The 26,535-nt window shown below is 40.3% G+C and overlaps 2 protein-coding genes across 3 annotated transcripts; one reads left to right on the top strand and one right to left on the bottom strand.

Annotated features, from left to right (window-relative positions):
• Positions 1-10,101: 10,101 nt before the first annotated feature.
• On the bottom strand, positions 10,102-18,106 carry rab5ab (RAB5A, member RAS oncogene family, b). 2 transcript variants are annotated; one of them, XM_029505022.1, is made up of 6 exons: positions 17,653-17,815; positions 16,129-16,355; positions 15,190-15,341; positions 13,872-13,994; positions 13,522-13,615; positions 10,102-12,045 (listed from the first exon to the last, which is right to left on the bottom strand). In XM_029505022.1, the coding sequence occupies exons 2-6, from the start codon at positions 16,292-16,294 to the stop codon at positions 11,930-11,932; spliced, it is 651 nt and encodes a 216-aa protein (XP_029360882.1). In that variant the 5' UTR covers positions 16,295-16,355; positions 17,653-17,815; the 3' UTR covers positions 10,102-11,929. The 2 variants fall into 2 exon arrangements, with proteins under 2 accessions (XP_029360882.1, XP_029360881.1); XM_029505021.1 differs by lacking the exon at positions 17,653-17,815 and adding an exon at positions 17,918-18,106 and having other exon boundaries at positions 11,908-12,045.
• Positions 18,107-18,526: 420 nt separating this feature from the next.
• efhb (EF-hand domain family, member B) lies at positions 18,527-23,611 on the top strand. Its single transcript, XM_029505159.1, has 13 exons — positions 18,527-18,577; positions 18,699-18,758; positions 18,957-19,100; positions 19,306-19,483; positions 19,633-19,743; positions 19,870-19,999; positions 20,406-20,477; positions 20,560-20,627; positions 20,748-20,902; positions 21,371-21,578; positions 21,858-22,085; positions 22,279-22,460; positions 23,250-23,611. The coding sequence occupies exons 1-13, from the start codon at positions 18,527-18,529 to the stop codon at positions 23,394-23,396; spliced, it is 1,734 nt and encodes a 577-aa protein (XP_029361019.1). The 3' UTR covers positions 23,397-23,611.
• Positions 23,612-26,535: the final 2,924 nt, after the last annotated feature.

Here is a 26,535-nt window from a genome sequence, read left to right as displayed (position 1 = left end):
TTCAAGTGTAGATCAAACGTGATAATTTACTGCACATCAATAGTAGTCGTGAATTCAGTGGATTTCCTAGTTTTGATTTTAATTTGAACTGAACTGATGTGCCATGTCTTTTGGGGGTGGGGTATTAAGAAAATACAGTAAAAAATGCTAATGTTGTGAAGACACAGATTTCTACCTCAGATGAGTTTAATTATGAGTTTAATCACCCCCAGGTAGCCAACAGTCTCATGCTCAGATCTGGCTCTTTCCTGAACTCTAGGAGTCTGCAAAGAACGCATACATGAAGTGCAATCCAAATAGTTTCAAGGACTTGTCTGACAGCTGTGTTAGCATGGTGCTCATGAATATAGACTGCATGGCCTTCTGCTGTTATTGTGACTCACACTAAGCAGCTGACATAGAAAATCAACCTAGCTGTCCATCCGATTCTGGCACCGTTTGAAGTCCAACAACTGCACATGAAGTAAGACTGAACAGAGAGAATACAGTTTGTGTTTTTCCAGGTTGTGTAAAGTAAAGTGAGCATCCTTCGCTGTGAAGCCCCAGGTCGAGTTCCAGGTGAGGAACAGTTTGGCATTTTGGGAAATGCATTGGGTAAATTCTCAGATTGTCTATTCAATATAAAACTATAAAACAGCAGCATGTTAACTTCACTTCACAAAAACTGGAGGCACAGTTAGACAAAGAAGAACCTCTAAAGTTTTCATATGTTTTGGTTGATCCCTGCATACAAAAACAGTGACAGAAAAACTGCCTGGATCCCTGAACACTGAATAGTAAGCAAGACTTTTCTTGATTGTCAGTGCAATATTTGCCCTTGAGTTAAAACAATAAAGACGTGTGATTTCTGACCTTCAGAAGAACAGGATGAGACAAGTCGAAGCTGCTGACAAGCTTGATGCCTTGAGCAGGTCGCACTGTAAAATATAAAAACAAATATGAATGACTTGCCTCCCTCTAATGAATCAATACTGATGATGATGAGCTACACAAATGGGTACAAGAAATATGATCAGTCTGATATGACTGTAATTTCTTTTATGTGTCCATAATAAACCCAGCGCTTCTTTGAAAATGAATGTATCAGCAATCAGAAAGCCTTATTGTTATTTTATTAAATACAACATCATTAAAATGATTGGTGGCACTCAAGTGATGCAATCTCAACATAAAGTGCAGGACAGTCACTAAAATTAAAGGCAGGAGGAGGTAGAAAACTGAAGCCAGTGCAAAGGTGCTTTGATGTTTATAAAGACATTTGATTGCATTGAAGTCTATGGAAAAGCTCAAAGGTTTTACTAAAAGGTTTCAGCTTCTAGTTTCAGGTCTTCTTCAATACAAAACAATGTTCATTAACTAAATTATGTCAAATTTAGAGCATCGTTGCCTGTTTAGGGTCCAGATTAGAGCAGAGGTGTCCAGAAGGGCCACATTTGATGAGGTGAAAGTGTGTGAAGGTCTGACCTTCTTTATATATAAAAGGAATAGTCTTCATCACACGCTCATGTTTAAATGACACAGTAGAGTTTAATATCTTTACCTCCTTCTTTGCTGCCTTTCTTACAGATGAGGGTTGACGATCCGCTTCTTTCTCCAGCCATGGCAGCTGATCCATCCTGATAATCCCACTGACTTCATTCAGTCGTATTTTCATGTCACCCACGGCGGAACAGACAGAAACAAATAAATGTGTTGCTCTGGTTTGGTTCTTCGGGCTCTGGGGGTCAGGTAGCTCTTCAGTCATTGAACCGTGCTTTCATAACAGGCTAACGAAACCGTCCAAATCTGAAAATCTACTGAAACATCTTCAACTCTCCGAGCGCCTTCACACAGCCTCTGGTCGGTAAAAAGGTGTTTCCTTGGTGGTATTTCAGTCGGACTCAGGTTTTCTTGTGGAAAAGCTGCTGTGAAGTTTTTCGCTCCCTGTTAGCTGTTAGCTCGTCGTGTCCGTTAGCACGGCGTCTGTTGACATTGAGCTCCTCATAAACAGCCACAGTCTCTTGGCAAATTAGACAAACACAGTTATTCCCTATTTCTGTCGAAAGACACTGTAATTTCCACCTGTCCTGTCCTGTCCTGTCCTGGAAGCGGCGGCCATTGCAGTCAACTTCCGTTTATGTTTTTTAATTCACAGCCGCCATCTTGAAATCGTCTGTAAGGGTCACGGTGAGGGTCAAACAGGCGGAGGGCGGCAGTGCTGCTGTTTTCTTTGGGTCAAGTATAAAGTTGTGGGGTTTTTTTGTTTTTGTTTGTGTATTTTACACACTCTGGTCGGCAGCCCATATTAAATCTGACCACGGGCCGGACTTTGGGAACGCTTGCCCTAAAGCATAGATGTAAACACTGAGCTGTTTGACAGTTAATCCCTCACTTCTCCTCAGCGCCATCTTCTGTAAAAAAAAAAAAAAAAAGAGAGATTCTGAAAATCAAATCATGACCCAGAGGCTTGAAATTAATGGGTGTCCACTTGGTGGCCTCTTAACCATCAACAAGCATCGAGGTGACCTCAGGCCAATAATCATTAAAAATAAAGATATCTGCTCTTTCGTTTCAGTTCTGTGGAAATGTAATTTCTAGGAGACGACTTGGTCAGTAAAACTGGTGGCATGAAGGGAGGAAAGTGATTCCAGCTTGGACTTTTGCTTCGTCCAAGTGTGTGAAGTTTCAAAGGTGTGGATGTTTACCTCGCACGGAGGCTCGAACAAATCATATTATTGAGTTGCCTTAATGGAATTATTCACGCTAACAATCACTGGGCACCAACTCAATAAGCTAGCATAAAAGCAGCGACATTGTCAGTTATAGTGTTATTTCTACACCAGGTATATTTATCTAACACACACCTTAAATGTTACTCCAGCTGTTTGTTAACGTTTTTTGGTTTTTTGTTAACAGTACTAACTGATTTCCTCCCGCTGTGAAGCTGTATTGTCTGTGTTGTTTTTGTGCTATGTTGAGTTGAGATTGGATCCAGACTTGGAAATGATGCAGGTTACTTCTGGGAAATGCAATAATAAATCACTCACCCCTTGTTTTTAAAGGATTTAACATAATATTGTGCTGACAATGAGGATTATATTCTGGAGAACATTTTAAATGGTATTTGATTGATAATTATTCAAGTTGGATTGAAGCCTTTTGGAAGCTCATTGCAAGAATTTAAAGCTTTATATATTGATGTTTTGATGCTTTCTTTTCACTATGAGTACAATTTAATCACTGTGGTCAGAGCCATAAAAACAAAAACGAAGCTGTAATACGCCATAGTCTTCATTTAATTAGTGCTCATCTTTACAGAGAGATGCCAAATGTAACACGGCTCCGTGTTTACAACCTGATAAATATGTTAAACTAAATGAATTAGAACCATTAAATCCAATTGATTCATAGTGAGTACAAGCAGGAGGAAAAGTATTTAATAACTACATGACAGTGTTTATTCAGGAATTAATAGCATAATTTTCAAGGCATGCAAAAGAAAACAGCATCGAAAACACAACTACTGCTGCAAATTTAGCAAATAGTTTGACGTGTCTGGGCAGAAGGTATTTTTTTGAGAAAATTATAAATTATTGTTTGAATGATAAATTGTCTTCACCATTTATATAGAATAAGTCTGTGCCACTGCCGAGCGCATAAAGTTAAAATGACCTTTTTCTGTGTTCAAAGCAAGAGGAGTAGAAATGATTAACAGTGAAATCCTTCGGTCTGTGTACAGTACGAAGCCCGGCAGAGGTCATCTGATGACCTCTCATTAACATTCATTACAGGCTGACCTAACCTCTCTATTATCACCTTGCCCAAATGATGGGCACATCAATTATTAAGCTATTAATTATTGGCTCAAACAGATGTCAGTCAAGTGAGACAGACACTCTGACCCTGATGAATATCACAGAGCAATAAACACAGCGAGTGTGGCCATCCATCCAGTCATGAGCACTCATGTATGAACACATCAGAGTGGTGCCATAAATTTCAAGGACAGGCAACCGGTGAAACGAGAGCTTCATTGAACATTTCTCGCTCATACATTAGCCTGCAACATGGCATAAATCCTCACATTGCTGCATTTGACCTCAAAGAACAAAATAAGCATCTCGGCAGAGGGCATTAATGTAGTTAATTTGGGCAATACAGAGGGAAAGTCTCTGTAAAAAGAGCTGGAGATATTGGGTGAAAGATCCACCATGCAAGGTGGTGCAGCTGGAAGATCCCAATCTGCTAATATAACCTTCCTGGAGCTGCAGAGTAGAAGAAAAAAACAGCTTAGAGTGATTTTATCTTCTGCTCTGGGTTATTGAGCTTATTTCAGTCAGTTCAGCTGGTAGAGATCTGTACTGAAGCTCTCACACTTCAGACTTTCATTCCCTCTACGGCAAACAACACTGCTTGTTTGTTCATTATCACAGTTTAGATTTAAGTGGCCATTTAAAAATACATTCATTGTGGATAATTAACTTTATTAATTACAGCTTATTATTTCATTGTGCTCTTTGTAAGAAAAAATATTTCTTTCAAGTCTTCCGTTAAACTATTGAAAGATGAAATGTTCCTGTACAAGCACAAATTATTACATTTTTGTAAAGGACAAAAACTATTTTTAATTGCCTTTGAACAGAGGCAGGATAACTGTCTCCATCAGTTTCCAGTCTTTGGGCTAAGCTAACCATCTTCAGGGCTAGCTGTATTTCCCAAAACGTGAAATTTCTTCAACAGCCAAGACGACCTTTGTGTTTATGGTGCATTGATCTGACCAGAGAAAGAGAGACAGATGTTCATATGCTAATGACTTAAACAAAGTTTGGAGCCCCCCATTACATTACATTACAGGTTAACATAAGATAAAAAAAACACAGTTTAACCCCCCCCATCCTCTCTTTGTGCACATATCTGTTATGGCAATAGATATTTTTTAAGCCTAATATCATTGAATTTCTGTTATAATTAATGTTCTCCATTCCTCCAACTGTTATTCACAGTCACCAAAACATATTTATAATACAGTGATGCAGTGAAGGAGCGAGCCACTGAGGAGCTGGGTGGATTAGACAGGCTAAGCATCAGCCAGGTAGCGGTAAACCGCAGAAGCTTTGGAGCCAAGGCTACTGCTGTCTGTCACCGTGGTAACTGCTTCCTCTGCCTTTAGCCTGCAGCTCAGAAGTTAAAAGTTTCCCTCACCGTCTCGCAGGGCGTCACTGCGCATCGTAACATCACCAGGAACACAACAGGAAACACTCTCAGCCTTCTGAGTTATCACTTTAACGAGGCTGTCACCATGGCAACATCCCCGTTAACGGGTGACATTACCGGGTGACACGTGCAACGGGGCCACTGAGATCACAGCAGGCAGCAGCCGTGACTTTCAGGAGGTTTAACTTTGTTCTTTGCTCTCACATCATCTGCAGCACTTTGCTGATACCTGTCAGCTCACACGAGTGAGGCTGGAGGGTGTCTGTTGTCTGTCTCTAATTACTTTACGTTTCCATTTGCGGCAGAAATCTCAGTTTTGTTATTTTGGGAAAACACTGAGTCAGACTGGATGGATTCCTGGGAAGAAAAGGCCTCTGGAGAGTTGGAAGTTGAAGTTTATATTTCTGACAGCACCAATAAGCAATAATTGCTTGTTGCAAAGCAAATGGAAACACATCATATTATTGCCCATGTAAACGCAGTCAGTGACTAATTTGACTGATTTTCTTTTGGCAAGGAACCAACTTGCTCCATATTTTTTCTTTTTTCTCTCTATCTTGCTCTATGCACTCAATACAAGACTAAAACCTTTCATTCAGTTTTGGACCAGTGTTAAATTATCTTCCTTCTTTGATTGAATTAGTAAATGTAAAGCTTTATATATGTTTATTTATATATATATATATATATATATATATATATATGTGTGTTGATATCAGTCCAGCAGGTCAATATTTTTTAAGTGCAAATGCATCAATTTTATGAGAGGGCCAGTGACTGATGTTATTTCCCTGGCCATTTTTTCCAGAGATGGTTGATCCAACAGGAATATTTTGTGGGAACAGTGTGCTGCTGCCCTCACATGGCAACCAGAGTAAAGTGCAGATAAGTGTAATGAAGTAAGACTGTGATGACACGAAGTCAGTTACTAGATATTCAGCATGTGGTTCAAAGAGAAATTGAAAGCTTAATTGGCTTTATTTGCGCGACTTATCAAAGCATCCTCATCTTCGTGCCCCCAAAGAGAAGAAATCCATGAAACAAATTTCTGTGAACTTTTGTCCATTGGAGACATTTTGGCCTTGCACATAATCAGAATTTTTTTTTAAACACTCATTAAGAGAAAGCCACTTAATTAGGAAATTTCTGTCACGGCTGGCACTCGATTTAAAATAGATGGACTCGTTGACAGACGTTTTCTACCCGGGAACTAACAACCAACTGAGAGTTTTCCTTTTGCCATATCTCAGAGTTTTGCAGTATTTTTGATTGACAATCCAGAAATTGCTTTCTTCTGGGGAGTCTCTGTTCCAGGATGAGCTTTTCCTTTAATATTTGACATTTGCTGGCTCAATCAATAAACGCTTAAATAGCTCTTTGATCCTTTTTTCAAATGTGCTCTGCGGTCTAGCCATCCTCATACTACTTCCTAATCAATCAATAACAGTCTAATTTAGATCATGCAGGCTGATTTCATGCATTATTACTGCATGTTTACATTTCAATGTTAGCATGTGTTAATGTGAATTTGATTATGATAATTATTATTAAATAACCTTGGAAATTTAGAAAACAAATTTAGAGAACAAGTGGTTGTTCTCTGCCAATTAAAAAAAATAGCATTACAACCCTGGTCACCACCTTCTTCGCTTTTTCCAGTTCAACATACCTTGTTACCAGTCTTCTCTCCTGAAGGTCACAATAGCACAAAGCATCTTGGTCCTCCTGTATTCTATCCTTCTTTAAATTGCCTCCTGCATGGGTCAAAAGGTCTCCTGGAACGTGTGGAAAGATCAGCAACCAGCAAAATTCAGTTTGAAAGACGATAATAACTTCAGACAAGCATGAATGGATTCTTACTGCAGTGCAGATTCTCAAAAAAAAAAAAAAAAAAGCATCACACACCAAACTATCTATTCTTAGGAGGTGTTTCTAAGGTCGCATGCTGTGAGGAGGAAAGAGGAAGGAAAGATGGCTCAATCACAGTTTGGTTGAACCAACTCATCTATACCCTAAATCTGCATCAATGACAAAATGAACATCCTGTTGTTACGAAGAAGACACTACAGAATGAGAACATAAATCAAGTGATAAGTCGGACCATGTTCCAATAGACTTCAATACAATCAGACTTGGAATGGAGTCGCACCTTGAGGGTCTTCAATATCCGCTTCACTTTTCAGACCTGGGTCTACGTCTGTTTTTATATGTTAATGTGACAAGGGAACACACAATCTCACAACAGATTGCGCGAGTATGAAGGTGAGAAAGTGAGCACAGTTTGAACTTCTCTCTTCGCACTTCCACTTTCTTTTATGCAATTACTTCCATCATGTTGGATGTCACCCGGAGGCAGCTGAAGCAAGCCTGTCTGAAAACGAGTTGCCACATGTCACACGTCTCTGTCTCAGCTGTCGTCCAGCCCACTGCTGAGCGTGGTCGTTTGGATCGAGTGTAAAGCGTTTTGTCTTCAGATGTGGTCGACAACACGTAGCACTAACTCACTTATGATGAGCAGGACACAGTGAGCAAAAACACTTAACAACTGGCTTCCTAAAGATATACCACATCTGAGGATCAGGGGTTAGAATTTCCTGCTGTAATCATGGATTCTGGTTGGTATTCACTGTGCGTGAGGGTTATGGTTTAATTTTTCCCGACAGCGGATAGGCAGCTCTCCTCGTGCAGCAGCAGGCGACACAGTGACTCACTGGGTTCAACGTTTTGTTTGAAGCTCCTCTGGCGAGCTCCTTCTGTGATGAAACTAAAATGCCATCTGCAAAAAGCTGCCTTGTTCATCTCTGTGGTTGAGGGTGGTTTGCAACAAGAATAAGGGCCTCAATGTGGAAAAGAAGAGCAATACACAACTTCTGACGAAGATGAAAAATGTCTTTCGATTTGGATCTTCAGGAAATAGAAGATGGTCTGTGCAGATCTAAAGCGAAGATCGTTTCATGTCAAAGTCGTCTTCCTTTGAATCAAAATGTCCAAACAAGGACTTCATGAATGCTGCATTGGAAATAGTCTGTGTCCTAAAGTTATAATTCATAATGAAAGTACAGATCTTTGACCTCTTATTGTGATGTCACCAACCTTAAATGGTCAGTTCACCCCAAATCTCACACACATTTACAGCCTACGTACGACTGCAAAAAACAGCGACCAGAGAATTTTGGCCATATAGACAGTTTTCATTTTAAGGTCTAAAGCATCAGCTGTTCAGACGTAACCTTCAACCTGCCTTCTATCCAACAACCAGCAGGGTGTTGTGAAAAGGAGTCATATTTTACTGAAGTCTATGGGAAAATGACCCGACTTGATTAATTGATTGATTAATTCACTCTGCAAAATTTTCCCAATGCATTTATAATCTCATGTGGAAGTTTATTCTTTGTGTTTACCAATTTAGGGGAAAATATACCATTTGGCAGGGAATGTATTAGGGCACGGCCTCTGTAGGACTGACACCCCTCACTCCTCCTCCACCCCACCGACTTCTTCCAATGGGGTTTCTTCTTGTTTCAAAAAACCAAGGTGGTTGCTTCATCGCAAACTTGAACTCCAAAATGTCAATTCATATGAGTCCAATTCCAAAGAGTCGCGACACCCTGAATTACTGTTCCATCCAGAGATTATTTTTGACGTTAGAAGTGATACTTAAAAACCACAAGCTCCATTTTGTCTGGTGACTCTGGCCGTCTGGTGTTTTTTGGTCATGTGATACAATCAGAAATGTCGTCAGCAGATGGCCTTTGCTCAGCTGTTATGGAAGTGTTTTTCTTTGTATTCTACGGTGGCTCACCAGTTTTATGGAGGAGAATGAAAATCTCTTTCACATTAGAGATAAGTAAGAAAATGATTTGTACTTAAGATATTCACAGAGTGGAGCAACATCATCGAAGCTTCAAGAGGTCTTGGATGCTTAATTGGTTATTGATCGCTGTGTGGTGCACCCTTAACGGCCCTCAGTCCTCTGCCTCGAGCTCTGAGCGCTGTGTGGTGGTGGACGAGCGTGTTAATGAGGTCGCAACTGACAGTACCAGGAGGTCATCTCTGCACAGACCTCTGGTTCTCTTCGGCCAAAGTGACCAGACTGATCCTGAGTTCAGAGGGCTCGTCATGAGAAATTTGACAATGAGGTGTGTGCAAAAGGTCTGAATGGAAAGCAGCCAGGAGCAGAGAGGGAATGCAGAAAATGGAACTGACAACAAGACACTCTACGATCTGCTGAGTTGTTGGGCAGCTGTCTTTCTTATTGATAAAGTTTGAATGGCTAACACATCAGCTTTACAGTTGAAATCACAGCCAGATTAAAATAACATCATTGGATATTTAGGATGAAGGTAGTTGTTGGATCCATCATCAGCCTCTGCTGCACTCACAAAGCTCACCTGTTACCTCTGCAAACTGAATTGTTGCGCTGCCCTCCAGTGGCACCAGGAAATAATAAAGGTGATTAATTGATGCACACATTCATGTAGTCATAACTCTTCACTTCACAACATCAGGTCGCACTTTTCTTGACCGAATATGTGCCAAACTAATTATTCACATCAGGCTAAGATGTACTTTAGCATTATGTTCTTATCAATCAGCAAATAGCATGCTAACATGCTAATTTAAGATGAGAACAACCAGGTAAACAGCATGCTGGTATTTTAGCTTTTAGCTAAAGGCTCTGCTGGGTGTTTTGAGTGATCAATGAATGAAGCTTTCATTGATGTCTGAGTCTGGTGCGCTTGCAGAGAAAAACAATCTCAGATGTAGACATTGATTGGAGGATTATGGAGGATTTGAAGACGTTTTAATAGAATCAGAATCACAGAATTAGTTTTCAATAAACGTTTGACTTTAAACTATGTCAAAAGTCAAATGTGCAGCCGCCAACATATTCAGAGCAAAAAGGCATACAAGAGACCTCTTTATTGAATTTATTAAGTTGTATTCAGACACTCAAAACTGATCAGCCCATCACTAGTAATGCTGCTTTACATCATTAAAATTCATTGAGCTGCAAGAGAGACCACCAGTTAGATTAATTATGCTACCTGTTCATAGCCGTAGGTTAGCAAGTCCAATACAGTCTGTCATATAAAATCGAAGGGCAGTCATCATTAATTAAAACATGATCAACACTGTGCAATGAAGTAAAAGTTCCTCTCAAACATGACCATGGACCATTTCTGAGAAAAGTAACAAGACACCACATAGGGATTTTGTTAATAACACTACATATACCTAAAAAAAGACCACCACTGCTTAACATTTGACCAGTTTGTGACAATGCCTAGAATGAAATAAAAAAGAAAAACAAACGAAAGAAAAGAAAAAGCAGACCTATAATGAACTGTACAATTGTTCGGAATCTCTAGATAAATTTCCTGGTGAGCTCACGAACTCTGCAAGCTGTACTAAAGGATGAAGAAGACAACATTGCAACATTGCACCCTATAACAACATTAGAGTATATATTTTTCTCCACAGACTTGTGACAATGGGTAACAGTCCAATTTTGTGTTTGTGTGCTGTCTGAACTGTATTCTAAAACCCCCTCCCCCAATTCAGATCACCCATATTGGTGCACGTCCGTTACTGGCCTCAACAGACACGAGACAGAGCGGATCAACAAAAATCTGATTTAACATGACTCGTTTTGTATGATGAAGCAGGATGTTCACCAGTCGTCAGTTTTTCCTGATTCTCTGGCTCTGCATTAAAACTGACATGGGGCTTCTGCGATGGACTCGATGATGCTGCTTTCGTGTTGGTCCTTGATGCCCCTGTACTTTTCACGCCTGTGTTTTCCACACGTGAAGGCTTCGATGTACAGTAATGTGACAAAGCTCATGTCACTTCCAAGGTGGCGATTCATGTTTTTTTTGCTTTTATGTTTCAGGGAAAAGAAGACAGATGGTTGCACATAATGGGAAGCCTGACACGTATCATGTTTTTTTTTTCTATATTTTCAGCATATGTTCATATTCCCAATTCTGGAGACAAATTTACTTCCCACACTTTTCTATTAGGAGCCTCAGATGAAGATTTTTTTCAAGAGCAACAGATGATAGCGGGTAACGGTTCTCAGTTTGCATGACGGTCCTCTCCTGGTGCTGTCTCTACACATCGATGGCTCCCAACAAACAGTCTGAGAAGTCAGACGATGGGAACAATTTGGTTTTCTTCTGATTGTGAACATAACTCAACCCTCACACACGCGCGCACACACACAAACACACACACTCAGTGGGAGTATCACAGGCGACACCATTCGCATCCACTCGGCCCTGTGAAGTGACAAATGAGGTTACGCCTTCTTTCTCATCAGCAAATCACACTTGGAAACTCACACATGACACAATCACACATGCACAGGTTTCTCACTCATGAAGCTTTCTTAAATGGGGTTAGTCTTCCAACTTAATGAGGAACAAAAATGTGTGTGATTCCCCCCCCAGGCGTTGTAGTGATACATGCATCCGTTATACTGATATACACTTCTAAAATAAAATAAAAAAAAAAAAAGACAAGAAAAAAAGAAAAAGAACAAAGAACATCAACCCCCCCCAAAAAAAGGTATTAGAAATGCAGCTATACAGAGTCTTTTAGCTAATCCAGGGGAGTGAGGTTCAGGGTCAGGTCTGACGTCAGAGAGCCAAGGAGCCCAATGTCCAGATGTTGTGAGAGGAGATTGGGTGGGGGGGTGTGTGTATATATGTGGTGCTGTTGGGGGGGGGGGTTAGTTACTGCAGCACGGGCGGCTGGTGGGCTGAGCTGTCTCTGTCAGGTCCACTCCAGGGTTCCGTCCGCTGCTGGCTCCGGCAGCTTGGGGCTCGTTCTTGGGTAGTTTCTTTGCTGCAACGACACAGAAACAAAATGAGTGACGACAAGAGCAGAAACGATCTTCTAAAGCAGGTGGATACCAAACACCTGCCAGGAGAAATTATATTTTCAGTCAGTAATTTTTTTTTTTAAACAGTTATTTTCCTTCCCCTCTCTCTCTCTATGAACCAACAAATTTAATAAATAGGTTTCAGCCAAACTGATGTAACAGAGTTAGCAGGAGAAAACGACTGCAGCCAAAATTTATTTTCATTATCAATTCATCATCTGATTATTTCCAGATGAATAATTTTGTCTGTATGAACGTCAGTAAACAGAAAAGTATGAGTTTAAGCTCTTCAGTTTTTCTCCAAAGATTCCAAAAGTATTCCGTTTGCTTCAACAAAAAAAATCTGTATTTGATTTATCATACTAGTTGCCATTCATTTTTTGATTGGCTTATTTATTATCTGATTCCAGCCCCATGGGTGGAGCTGTCAACAAAGCACATAACCGCACACAGCGAGTGGAAATTGTCTGGAAATTGACTACAGGTCTGTATAATCACAAGAATATGAACCTGTGACGTGATGTGGACTTGTGGTGGTGCAGCGGAGTGGGATTGTGTTGAAATATATATCAAATTGTACCTTGTACACCTTAGAAACAAATAAAAATACTTTATACAGTGAGGAGGCAGCACCCCCTGGTGGTAAGAATATGAATAGCTAGGCCTTATTTTGCAAGAATACAGCTTGATTCCTTTATGTTAATGAACCGTTGTCTTACCCTTAAACAAATGTAGCTAACACTTAAACTTTGACTGCTGCAAAAACTGCACCTTTTTTCCAAAACAATTGTGGGAAGCTGGACCTCAAACAGAAAGCAAAGTGGTAGGTACAAGTTGAGGGCAACAGCGTGAAAGTGCCCTTAAAAAAAAAAACAACTGCCTTGCAAGTTATCATGGGATTGTTATGAATAAGCCAAGCTACATTTGTCCACTGGATTTTCAGGAGCCTTTGTGAAGAGACAGCTTGGTTGGGATATTATTTACGTGACAATGAAATGCAGTCAGAAAGATACATCATGAATCACTCAACAGCAGATAAATCACAACAATTCCACATCAGACTTTGTCATCCTACGCACACATTGTGATGATAGACAGGTTTCTACATCAACTTTGAGAGAGAAAGCAAATGGATTTTTGAGATTTGTTGTCTCATTATATAATATAAGAAAATGTAAATATTTAAGAATTTCTTTTTTAATTAAACACTAAATGAGGCCAATTGTATAAATGTCCCCTGAAACAGTCATGAAAAAGAGTTTCACTGAAGACATGCTCTTTATAATCACTGTCTGTTACTCCAGCTCAGACACAACATACCACAGAGCATAAAGCAGATTTATATCACACAGCAGGTGTCAAGGCCAGAGTCACTAGTTCCTGTAGAGAGGCAACACTCTGCTTAAACACTTCAGCAGTATCACAGCTGAGACACTTACCAATGGCCATGAAAATCTCATTCACGTTCATTGAAGTCTTTGCTGATGTTTCCATGAAGAGCAAGCTGTTATCATCTGCGTATGACTGTGCATCCTGTAAACAAGAAGCCGACATCAGGAAACCAGAAGGTAAATCACTTAGTACTCAGAACCAAGCCCTCACAAGACACGAGGGACAAGGGGCCAAGAGGATCATGATCACGTCTAGAATAATAATCAACCTGTGAATATTTTATGTTAACTTCAAAAGACACTGATACAAGTTGATTTATAATTATATTCTATTGTCTTCTGTTTGGATGTTTATGTTATTTATTTATTTTTTTTTAAAGGATGAGTGGAGGACAAACCTGGAAGTCCAGTGCTCTCTTGTTTGCGAGATCAGCCTTGTTCCCAGCCAGTGCTATTACAATATTTGGACTGGCTTGTCTCTGAAGCTCTTTAACCCAGTTCTTTGCCCGTACAAATGACTCCTGGCAAACAAAACATAAGGGATATGAGAGGGGGAGGGGGGAGTCAGTTAGTGAAAATAACAATAAGTCCCAAGTGACTGAAAGAGGAGGACTTCAGGAGCCTGATCAAAGCCCAGAGTAGGGTTTCATTAAAACAATGCTTTTGATTAAATATGAAACTAATGAAAGTGTCCTCGGGTTCAGTGAGAGTTGTATTGTACAGTAGGAGAGGCACGGTTGTGCCACGCTACCATTCACAGGCTATGCAGTGCACACAAGAAAAAAATGTGAGCTACGTTCGTCTTGTTTGAGCTGTGAGGAAACAGGATTTTCTTTGTTCAGGAATTTGGGATTTCATGCTAGAAGTCTTCACGAGTCCCCTCAAGTTCTGAAGGAATGTAGACCACACCCAGCACCTTAGTCATACCGGGTCCTAATTTTCAAGCTTTACTGGTGAATGTCTTGGGTCTGTGTATTGCCATGTCCAAAGCCTAAGTGATCCAAATGAGTGCTTGTTCCAACTGGGTTTGGATGTAGGAGGAGGAATGACAACTGAACTCCAGAGCTCGGAGGAGCTTTGTTCGGATGGGGGAAAACCTCCTCAATTTATTCTATTATTTAACAGTTTTTGGAATTTGAGCTTTGACGTTTGCTGCTGCCAACACTTCACATTTGTCTGTTCTGCTATTTTTGAGTCAACTGCATTCTGCTTGTATCTATTGAGGCTTGGCTTTACTTGGATGCTCCTTGGACCAGGTCTCTCTCACTTAAAAAATTACTTTATGCATGTCATCCTAATCACCCATCCAACCATGTTGGCATCATATCACATGCTGTTTTAAAGTTTTGTATATACAATGAAGTGATTGTAGGCCATCACTGAGAATTTTAGAGGGGAAAAAAAAAAAAAAATGCACATACAATTTACACATCTTCCCGTGTCCTTATGTGTGATCTTTGTAGAGTGAAGTGAGTCAGGAAAATGTGATGTCTTTATGCTGTACATTTTCTACAAAACACTGTTGTTCAGTAATGACTCATCTCTTGATTTGTCAAAACACTAAAATAAAGCTCTATTTTTGGCCTCACGTAGAAAACTTACGATGGAAACCCCCACAAACCTCTCTTCATTTACAACAGTGTTGTTTCTTGTATGTTTTGTCAAAGCAGGGCAGGTAACAACAACACATGACAGAAAAGATGGCACCTGACTCACCTCATTTGTTATATCATACACCACGATGGCTGCCTGGGCACCTCTGTAGTACATGGGAGCCAGACTGTGGTAGCGCTCCTGACCAGCTGTGTCCCAGATTTCAAACTTGACTGTTGTGTCGTCCAAACATACTGTCTGAGTCAGGAAGGCAGCTGCAGGGCACGAAGGAGAAGAGCCAGTTACAAATGGGCCTGTAGCAACTGAACTGCATAAAATGTGGTTCTGTGAGGTAATAATTTAAATGCTGGAGGCACACAAAAGGATTATCTGCTTGACTTAGTCCACATTCAGAAAACAGGGCCCAAGGAATGTAAATCATATTTCATAGAGAACATAAATCTGAATGGGTATGAAAAGGGGTATGAAACTAGCAACCTTCAGATTAAACCTCTCTTGGTTTGTTTGAAGTACCTCAGTCCATTTAAATAGATAACCTGAATTATACGTGCACTTCTGTTGGTTCAGTCATGAGGAATAAGTCAGTGATCTGTGCTATGTGATATTTTAGAGATGTTGTCTTCATTCGGCCCAGGGCGAGTTAGAAAAATAGTAGTGAGACGTGACAGTAACAAGGGAATGGAAAGGATGGAATTTGCCTTAATCATTTTATTTCCAGACACCAGTACTTTCTCCTCTGACTAAGCATAATATTCAGTAGAAAGGAACTGACTGCTTTAACCTCACTGAAAACAGGAACTAAAGGCAGATGTCTTTGGATTCACCTGGGACTTCTGACAGGTCTTTGTTCCTATCCATCTTCAGAGTTAGGCTTAAAACTCACCTCTTCAATTCCTCCTTCTCTTTAATATCCAACATTAATGACTGTTACGCTCTTGTTTGTACCACTGAACATAATCCAGAAATTAAATGTTTAACTGAGTCTTTCATATTGATCCTTGTGTACAATTTTACAGACATGTTCACAGAAACGATGCGTACCTCCAATTGTGCTCTCTTGGAATTCATGAAACTGTCCCTTGACGAAACGAAGTACGAGACTTGACTTCCCCACCGCTGATTCTCCTAAAAGCACGAGTTTGAACTGACAAATCTTGTTGCCTGTGTTTGGCCCATTGGGCCGCGTGGCTCCACCTCTACTTGCCATGTCACACCGTCTGATCTCTTCCCCTGGACACTGATCAACTGTGAGAAAGGTCGGAAAATACCTGTATAGGAGAGGGAACAGAAAGCAGGGTTAGAGTCAAATAAAAAGTAAAGCATGACTCAAATATGGCAGGATATCATTTTGTTAAAAATAGAAATTTTCACATGAACAATGACAATTATTTAATTTTTTTGCCTGTAGCTAATGGTAGCTTTAAAAACTGTAACTCAGATGTAGTAGTTTTTTTCTTATAACTTATACACATGCACTATTAAAATGAAGACCATTACTAGAACAAGTCAGATTTTAAAATATATCAAATTGTATGAGTATATGAATAAATCATTTCAGAACAAGCGGTTGTCTGTCAAGAATGTTCAGGGAAAGATTAAAAATGTGTGGTGATGTTATTTTTTAAAGATGCCATCCAATCTCAGAGCCATGTAACAGTGACAGCGATCCGGAAATTTACCATATTTCACTGTAGGCATAGTCAACAAAAGTTTCAAATTACCAGCCACAGTCTTTCCTCTTCAAACAATACCTGTTGGCTCGCCATAATAACCAGCTGAAAGAACAGCTACAACAGGTATCGCAGAGTAAAAGTCAATTCTCCGCCTGATGGTAAACACAACATCTTGGCACTTGAAGTTCTGCTTTCAGAGTTTCTCACCCGAGTCTTTATAGATTCACCAGGAAAAGCTAAGAAATACTCATCCAGGTGGAGTCTCTGTTAAAACCTCTGAAACTCCTGCTTTCACTTAGCTTTAATTTATCTGTGACAGACAGTTATAGACGGGATTATCAATGACACAAGTCTGGACAAATATGATGGAAAAAAAAATGTTTTTACCCGGACAGGTGTGTAGACCAAAGGTGAATAACAACATCAATCATGATCCCCTGTTGACAACCGAATTTGTCCCTCACTGGGACATATCGTCTTATTTCTATCAAAACAAAGTAAACAGGGGGTCTCCCTCCAAAAATAATTGCCTTCAACTTAGTCCAAATCGCGTTACGACACAGTTAACCACAAATAACCTGTTAGGTTGTTGCTGACTGGCTCGAATTAGCAGAGTAACGACTGTTAGCTTTAGCAACAACTACCCCCCCCCCCTCCTCCAAAACAATCCCTGTCTGTATTAAAGCTCAATCTAACCTCTGTAACGTTAGTTTTAATCTACATAGAACTTCACACAACAAAACCACAGGTACTAGTTAGATCTGACACGTACATACCGTGTGGGAAAGCCAAAAAAAAAAAACAAAAAAACACAGATGATGTAGGTTTGGGTGTGTACAGCTAGTGACAGCTAGCTAACGTTAGCTGCATGACGTTAAAATCAGTGACCTACCTCGTCAATGAGCGGACTAAACGGGAGTGGAGGGTGTTTGTTATTTCTGAACAACGTGCTCATGATCTAAACATGACGACTGATTCGGATTCACCAGCCAGACAACGCTAACTAGCTTGGCCCTTCCACCATCGGTTAGCTAACGATAGCTATTAGCCAGATAATAGACACAGGGCTGGCTAACATTATTTAGCCCTGCCCGCATCGGGAGGAGCCCTCTGGATAGCTATTAGCCAGCCTGCTAACGCTAACATTAGCCACTCACCTGCCCCCAGAAAGCAAAAAAAAAAAAAAAAAGAAAAGAAAAGATGGAGCTAGTTAACGTGTATGTTGACTCCTGGACAAATATCAGCAGCACGTCAGTGTCCTCTCGCTGTGTTTCCAGCCTCCAGCACGCAGACTGTAATGTTAGATTTCATCAGGCTCTCCGCTGTCCCACTTCTTCAACTTCCCCTTTCTCATCGAAGGATGATGACAGATCGTATGACTGGATTTGACAATCAGCCTACGTAAGAGCGCGACGGACCAATCAGGTGTTAGCATTTATTCCCAATTCACTTTTTATATTAAAAAAAAAAAAAAAAAGAAGAGGAAGTCTTTAACTAATGAAATGTTTTACATTCAGTTAAAAATAATTTTTAAACACAATAAAAAAAAAAAATTTAATTTATCTGATGAATACCTAATGTGTGATGTGTGTGTTGTTGCCAGGCAACAGGACTCAAACAGGTGCGTTCAGCCCGGCTGCCTCGAACTGAGCGCTGCACTTCGCTGCTAAAACCTTTAACGTTTTTTGTAAAAAATAAAATCAAACATTAAAGATTAACGAAGGGTGGTTGCCTCTGCACCTGCTGCCTGTGAATACGATATGAACATGACGGAAGAAAATGCGTCTTGGCTGTTGAAATGTCCAAACATATCGGCGGTAAGTAAGTCAACTTTTTTAAGACGATGCTAGCTAGCTAGCTAACAGCGATTATGTCCTCCTGCTGCACTTTGTGTGATCCATATAAACCACTATTTTTCTACATTTCTTTTAACACCAGGCTGGGAAGCTATTTCCTGTGGGAGACAGAGCTAAAAGCTGCCTACAGGAAGTAGAAAAGGTAAAGTAAAAGTTCTCCTTTCAAGTAAAACTACTCCTAATGTGTAATGTAAAAAATTATACATTTTAATGGATTATAATGTTTTAGCATTACTGATGTTGGAGCTGGCAAAGGCGACATACTACTGTGTTGCTCAGTCCAAAGTAGGACAGCACAATTGTCCACTTTAAAACCCTTATCATCATTTTGCCTTTGCAGCCGTCTACACCACTTACAGTCAGGAAATTTCGCAATAGCATTCATCCAGAACCAGGAGCTATCAGAGTACACCCTGGCAGGGCAAATGACCCAGATGTTGCCACCACCCTTGTTCATGGCGTCAGGACCAAATCATCCCTTACAGTGAGTACTACATACAACTCTGCAAGTGTTAAAGGGATAAGAGAGAGTTCTTACTGTCCCGCATTTGTTGAGAAGATTGGTGGCAGTTTGAATGTGGTATCATCAGTTTTGTATATGCAAATGTATAAAGCTGACTTTGAATATACAATTCTAAACATTTAACTAGACTATGGATTTGAATAAATTTTTTATGTGATTCCAACAGTCGAAAAACTTGCTAAATCCACCCCAAAAGACCTTGTTCCAAAATAAAGTACAGGAGCTTAGTGAAGCAGTCTACACCTCCAGTCGAAAAGCACCTCTGGGAAGATCAAGAGATCAGCATATGGGACTTCCTACCTGCTATAATGAGGAAACTACATTTGGTGTTAAAACAGTTAAAGGTACGTGGCAAAATAAGAACAAATAAGATAGGTACTTATACAGTTTTTAAAAAGCAAACAATAGATGTTATGCTCTAAATATCATGGTATAAGAGAAGATGGCATTTTAAAACTCTCTCGTCTTCTCTTACCTCAAATTTGTACTTCAGGTTTGGATATGCGGGATATTATTAACCCTGCAAAAACATCTGAGGAGGTAGAGAGGGAAGCCCAGGAGGCACAAAAGGCTTATGTTCGCAGCCACAACGCATCCCTTGTTGGTAAGAGAAATGGAAAGAAAATGATAACATCCATGATTCCAACTTTTTATTTGTCATATTTTATGGATGGTTCTGAAATGTGGTGTCTTCTCTTCACAATAATTAAATCAACTTGCTCTACTCCAGGTGAACAGATTGATAGGAAGTATGACTCTACTCATTACAATAAAGACAGCAGGTTTGGGATCGTCACTCCTCATTTTAATGATGGGCGTAATCTTGGTAAAACTCTCCAATGGCTTGGGGAGCCACAGAGGTAAGTGCTGGTATGAACTGAAGTGTTCTCATCTTCATTTCCATAACACCCATTCATTAATTCCTCTTCTGCTGCTTATCTGTTTCTGGGTTGAGGGGGGTGCTGGAGCCAATCCCAGCTCACATTGGGCAAGGGTGGGGTCACCCTGGACAGGTTGCCAGTCAATTGCAGGGCCAACACACAGAGATAGACAGAGACCAACAACCACTCACACTCACACTCACACTCAGACCTATGGACAATTTAGAGTTACCAATTAACCCAAACGTGATGTCTGTGGACGGTGGGAGAAAACCAAAGTGCCTGGACAAAACCGACCCAAGCATGGGGAGAACATGCAAACTCAGTTTTCATGTTTCCATTCAGCATGGGAAAAAAAATTTATTCATGTTTTTTAATGCCATAGGTTTCATAATCCAAAAACTTCTTGGAGGAGATCTGGGACTAGGGAACTACAAAATGAAAAAGCAAACAAGACGTAAGTTTATGTCATACTTCCTGTGACTAATAACTGACTGGACTTTACAAACTTCGTCATCTCCATAAACCAATTGTTTCAGGAAAAGAAATTCCTTGAACATTCCACCAGATCACACTTTTGGATGTCCCTTGCCACTGGTTGAATATGGTAAGAGTTTCAGTAAAAAGTGTATTTCCTGGGTTATGTATTGGAATATGCAACTTACACACACACTTGAGTATTTTTTATTCAAGACAGCAAACAACATCATGTTTGCTTCTTGCACAGGTGTTGGAGAAATAATCCACTCTGTGGAGCCAGGGCAGTACATGAGAGGTCACAACAGACAGCGCAGCCTTGTCAATGCTGTGCAACACCAACTGAAGAAGGTCAATTTCCACAACTTCCCCTCCCTGCTGCAGGCGTTCAGACACTATGACAAGGTACAAATGGAGTCGCCACAGGCAGGGTCACACTTCCACACAATGCTGTTGACCTGCATTTTCAATCTGCTTACCGTTTAACTCAGCACATATAAAAAAAATTGGAAATATACAGTGACTTTGTTTTGTGTGCTATGTCAACACATGAGAATTTGACACAAAATAGAAGAAGTAAAAAAAAAAAAGAAAGCTGAGCATAGGCCTTTTTTTCAATGAACTTCTCAGCCTGTCATGGCAGGAAAACCACAGCCGTGCTTACAAAATAAACCCTGCTTTGTCCCTGGCACCTATTGATAGTGATGCTTTTAGCTAAACCCATGTTGACAATTCAGGATATTTGCTGCTAGGACAGGCCAGTGATGTGATTGTGGTGTAATGACATGTGATATAATAACAGTGCTACTTCTTGTAGTCTGAAACTGTACTTGGTGAGTTGTTCCAGTTGTACTTTTTTATGTAAATCACTAGAAAGGCAGGGGAATGATTGACAAAGAGGACCTGCAGGCAGCGTGCCGTCAGTTGCAGCTGGATGTTAGCGGGCCAGTCCTGGATGACCTCATGGATTACTGTGACACAGACAAAGATGGACTGATAAACTTCCTGGAGTTTGCTAATTTCCTCAACTGGAAGGATAAAATGCCCATCAAAACCTTGGAGCAAGACATAATAACTAATGGTCAGTTAAATTTATTGTAATCCATTATTTTCTTTACTATAATATGGGAGCATAAGATCATTTAACCTTAAAGTAAGAATGCTTTTTGAGGGCCACTGCTTTACAAATATGATGACTCTGAACTCTCAGGTCTTGAATGCTGAATTTGGCTCTAACATAAATAACATCAAAATTTGTGAATAAAAGACTCTATGGCCTAAAATTGACTTTATTGTACACTAGAGTGATACCTGTAGACACATTTTTAGAATCACATTCTGTGTCTTTTGTTTCTTGCAGTGCATCAGGCCAGCATTGTTCCAACTAGCACAGAGAGGAAGCCTCAATCTGAGTCAGAACAGCTTCCTGCCTCAAAGGCCTTGATTAAACCTGAGGACCTGGAGCCCATACAGACAGGCAGTTCAAAGAAAACTGTAAGGACCCTGAGAAAACCCAAGGCAGGTCCAGAACACTTCATCACCTCCTCCTCCCTCATCGGAACTATCAGTGATGGGTTGCTCATATCAAGTGAGTCAGCAATAGCAAGTGATAAGTATTATGTATACTACATTAATACATGCATGTAAAGATAGTCAATTCATGTAATTAATGTCATGCCGTTTTATACACTGCAAACAAGTATTATAATTTACTTTACTCATGTATCATTCATTCCCACCTGCAAAAAAACCGTACTCATCATCTGGTCCCTCTCACATAGACAGTCGCACATATGGGATCCCTTCTGTGCGATCTGACCTTCCAGCTCCAAGCATTAAGAGAGTCAGCGACACTACTAACTACGGCGACACTTCCACGGCTGCAGAGCTGCTGCATCCATCAGTTCACGCTCTCCAGGGTGTTCACAAGGAACACTTGTTCTGTCCTCGCACCAAGAAGGAGGTACGCACTGTGCCAAATCCATGGTACATTGTACCTGAATAACACAATAAGAAATACTGCGAATAAATGCAGAGAAGCCACACTGACCTTTGAAATTTGATTGGATTGATCTGATATGATGGATGTCTATCTGACTTGTATGAAATCAAGATTAAATCATTAATGACCAGTGGACCTCTGAAAAATTAATAGGTCACAAATGAGACAGATGTTAGTAGTAGTACTTTATTCATAGCATACTTTTTTTTCTTGTCAGCAGGGAAGCACAGGTGTAACAAACAACATTAACGATGGCTCTATTGATTACCAACAATGATTCCATTCAATTCCTTTGCATAAATTACATTAATTTGGCAGGTGCTTGTTTAGAACATCTAAATACACATGTTCAGCCTTCAATAAAAATCAGTTGTCAGTGTCAACATTGCTTAGTATGACAAAGTTCTTTTGATCTCCTTTCAGCAGTAGACAGTCCTAGATGTTTTGTGATTTAATACATGATTGACAAGTCCCTGCAGTCTTTATAGAAATTTCAACTCATACCACAGCATCTCTTTTATTCTTTAGGCTGCTCAAATATAGTTTGAGATATTGTTTTGTTAAATGTGCTCTTTTGAAGCAGTTCTTTCACCATGATCCCTCTCACTTGTCAAGTTTAAGTTTTCCATCTCCAGCTGGTCATTTTAAATCTGCTGCTGCAGTGTGGCTATAGTGCAAAGACATACATCTCACACCACCTTTCAGCACAATGGGTCATTTGTTAAACACCTTTCATCCTTTCTTTCACAGATTGCAGAGATATTCGGGAATGTGGGAGTGAATATTTCAGAAGAGACTTTTGAGGAGGCCTGGAAACTGGCAACCATGAAGCAGTCGGACGGGGATGTTTGTGTTGAGGTTTTCCGTAATGTACTCAAGGAAATAAAAGCAATGTAATACTGATGGTTGCTGGTACAGTGTTTACCATTTGCTATCTTTAGATATGTTTAAAAAAATATCCCAAATGTCCAGTGAAGACAACATTGATTTGGACTTCAGTGCCCAAAAAATATAAACTCATAAAGGAAGAAGGACTCATCTTAAGTGAATTTAGAAATGGGACAAGGTGCATTTTTACCACCATGGGACCTCTCACAATAACTTGACCATGTTGAATCTCCATCATTGGGATCAGATTCAGAATTACACTGTGGCTTTCCTGCGTGCACCCCTACAAAACCATTTCACATGAACTTAATATGAATGTTAGTATTGCTTGTTGTCTTTGTTTGTTTGGTGAATACATATTGTATGAGAACTCCAAAAATACAGAATGCTCACTGTTTTCTTGATGAACAATTTCCAGTCAAGTCACTCGATGATGATGAGGTCACTGAGTAAATGTCAGAATCTGAGCACACAGATGGCCACAACAAAAACACAGAACTTAAATAACGGCGAGAGATGTTCGGGAATAAAATGTAATAAGTGAATAAACACACCACACTGACGTGTTTTTTTTATTTATTATTATTCAGGAACGTTTATATGTCGAAACATTTAATCTACAAATGAAAAGTGGACAACTTTTGGAGCGCCCCCTGAACGTCTCAAAGGAAGTTTCCGGGGAGCTCGTGACCATTTCAGGCGGAGCCGCCATTTTATTTCATTTTTAAATATATAAATTTAAAACGAATCCCAGGTGTCAGTCACCAGGTAAGAAACTCTGGCTGACTCGCCGTGTTTTTGTAAAGAACAAAGCTGTGTGGAAGTACAACGGAATATAAAGCAACAACATGGACGACAGGAGAAAGAAATGCCCACCTGCCGGTGTGTCAACCGATTTGGTTCTGATTTACTGCTGAATCGTGCGTAGTTGCTAAGTTACCGTGCGTACTTAAAGAAGAAACACTAATAGAAACACAGCTGGGTGTACGGAAAGCGAAATGGAACAAGCCAATGTGTAGGTTACTGGTATGGTATTTATTATATAACAAAATAAATTGAGAATGCATTTGTTCGGCCTTTCTTTGTCAATCTTTGTGTAAATGGATGCCAGCTATCATAGCTGTGCGAGAGTAGCCTACGTTAAGTAAACCTCACTGCCGGATCACTTACACTAGTTAGTCGCTTCGATATGGACTGCTAGCTAACTGGTTAGCTAACTAGTTAGCATGCTCGGCTGACGAACTGATGACAGTATTTTTGACGTATAACGTAAATATTGCTTACCGTTTATTTGGAAAACGGGCAGAGCGCCTGCGAATGACACATTTCTGCTCCTCAGAAACACCCACCGGACAATTTTTCTTAATTCACGAACTCGTTCACGAACATACACTCACATGACAAACGCTCATCCTGGCCGCCCTTTGGGAAACTGGGTTGGGAATTAGTTTATGCCCTGGTTTAGTTCAAAGTAAGGGCATGATTTATACGAAAGTCGACGATCCATTCACTGAATACTTCAAATATTTTTTCCCTGAAAGCCTACACATTATCTGTTATCTCTTGCAGGACATGCCCATAAAATAGGCTATATTTCTACATAATTATCACTGATCGATCAACCAGTTAAACTGTAGCATATACACAAGAAAAATTCAGCAACAAAGTATGGTATTTATTTACTAATAAAAATTATAAACAAGTCAACAGGCGCGGACTCGGAGCGAAGAAGAAGAGGTCACGTGGGATGCTGGAGCCAATCGCAGCCCACTCTGGGTGACACGTCATCACCCTTAGGTCATGTGACGTAAATGTGAAATGGTGAAATAGCGCAAATGTCTGCTGCGACTCGAGCAGCGCTGTGGCGCAGCGGTAACGCTGCCGACCCGCACCTAGGTGGGAGGGGTTCGATTCCCGGCTAGGTAGATGATGTTAATGTTAATGTTAATGTAGATGATGTTAATGTAATGTAACCCCGGGGTTAGTGATGACTAATGTTAATGTGTACATGATTGTGATGATTGTATGACTTTACTGTAAACCTAAATGTATGTAATGTTGAATATGTATGTATGTATGTAAAGGTCCATTCCCGGTGTGGGCACCCGAACGTGTCTACGGAGTTAGTTGGTTGCGAGTAATGGACTGGGCTAATGCAGATATGGCTCCCCCCCAGGACCTAGGCCGAACCAGACCAGACGGGTGACGGCACCCCTCCAGGAACGGACCAGACCAGACCACCGACTAGACCAGTAAAGCGAACAAGTCACCCACTGAAATGAACTATTTTAGGGAAAGATTATGTAACCGTGATGACGTGCCAGCCAGAGTGGGCTGCGATTGGCTCCAGCATCCCACGTGATCTTATTTATGAGTAAATAAATACCATACTTTGTTACTGAATTTCTCTTGTGTATATGCTACAGTTTAACTGGTTGATCGATCAATGATAATTATGTAGACATATAGCCTATTTTATGGGCATGTCGTGCAAGAGATAACAGATAATGTGTAGGCTTTCAGGGATAAAATATTTGAACGAGTTCGTGAATTATGAAAAATACGGACACTGTCCGGTGGGTGTTTCCGAGGAGCAGAAAAGTTTCATTCGCGGGAGCTCTGCCCGTTTTCCAAATAAACGGTAAGCAATAGTTACGTTATACGTCAAAAATAATGTCATCAGTTCGTCAGTCAAGCATGCTAACCAGTTAGCTAGCAGTTAGCTAGCAGTCCATATCGAAGCGACTAACTAGTGTAAGTGATCCGGCAGTGAGGTTTACTTAACGTAGGCTACTCTCGCACAGATATGCTAGCTGGCATCCATTTACACAAAGATTGACAAAGAAAGGCCGAACAAATGCATTCTCAATTTATTTTGTTATATAATAAATACCATACCAGTAACCTACACATTGGCTTGTTTCATTGCGCTTTCCGTACACCCAGCTGTGTTTCTATTAGTGTTTCTTCTTTAAGTACGCACGGTAACTTAGCAACTACGCACGATTCAGCAGTAAATCAGCGTAAAGGGGAACCGGAACTTGGGGGGAACCAAATCGGTTGACACATCGGCCGGCCTAACTCCCCGTGTGGACCGATTAGCACCGTTCGCCAAACCAGGTAAAATTAATCAACATAACTACAAACT

Source organism: Echeneis naucrates, chromosome 6 (genome assembly GCF_900963305.1).
Source record: "Echeneis naucrates chromosome 6, fEcheNa1.1, whole genome shotgun sequence".
NCBI classification, from domain to species: Eukaryota; Metazoa; Chordata; class Actinopteri; order Carangiformes; family Echeneidae; genus Echeneis; species Echeneis naucrates.
The sequence above is the reverse complement of the archived record's forward strand: the minus strand, read 5'-3'. Positions and strand labels throughout refer to the sequence as shown.

Bases quoted from the DNA above. Each gene is read 5' to 3' on its own strand.
- rab5ab (XM_029505021.1), bottom strand. From the start codon at position 16,294: ATGGCAAGTAGAGGTGGAGCCACGCGGCCCAATGGGCCAAACACAGGC. The intron at 13,995-15,189 runs GTGAGTCAGGTG...TTTGTTTGCCAG, and splicing joins TGTATGATATAACAAATGAG to GAGTCATTTGTACGGGCAAA. The intron at 12,046-13,521 runs GTAAGTGTCTCA...GTGTCGTTGCAG, and splicing joins TGAGATTTTCATGGCCATTG to CAAAGAAACTACCCAAGAAC.
- efhb (XM_029505159.1), top strand. From the start codon at position 18,527: ATGACGGAAGAAAATGCGTCTTGGCTGTTGAAATGTCCAAACATATCG. The intron at 18,759-18,956 runs GTAAAGTAAAAG...TTGCCTTTGCAG, and splicing joins GCCTACAGGAAGTAGAAAAG to CCGTCTACACCACTTACAGT. The intron at 19,101-19,305 runs GTGAGTACTACA...TGATTCCAACAG, and splicing joins GGACCAAATCATCCCTTACA to TCGAAAAACTTGCTAAATCC.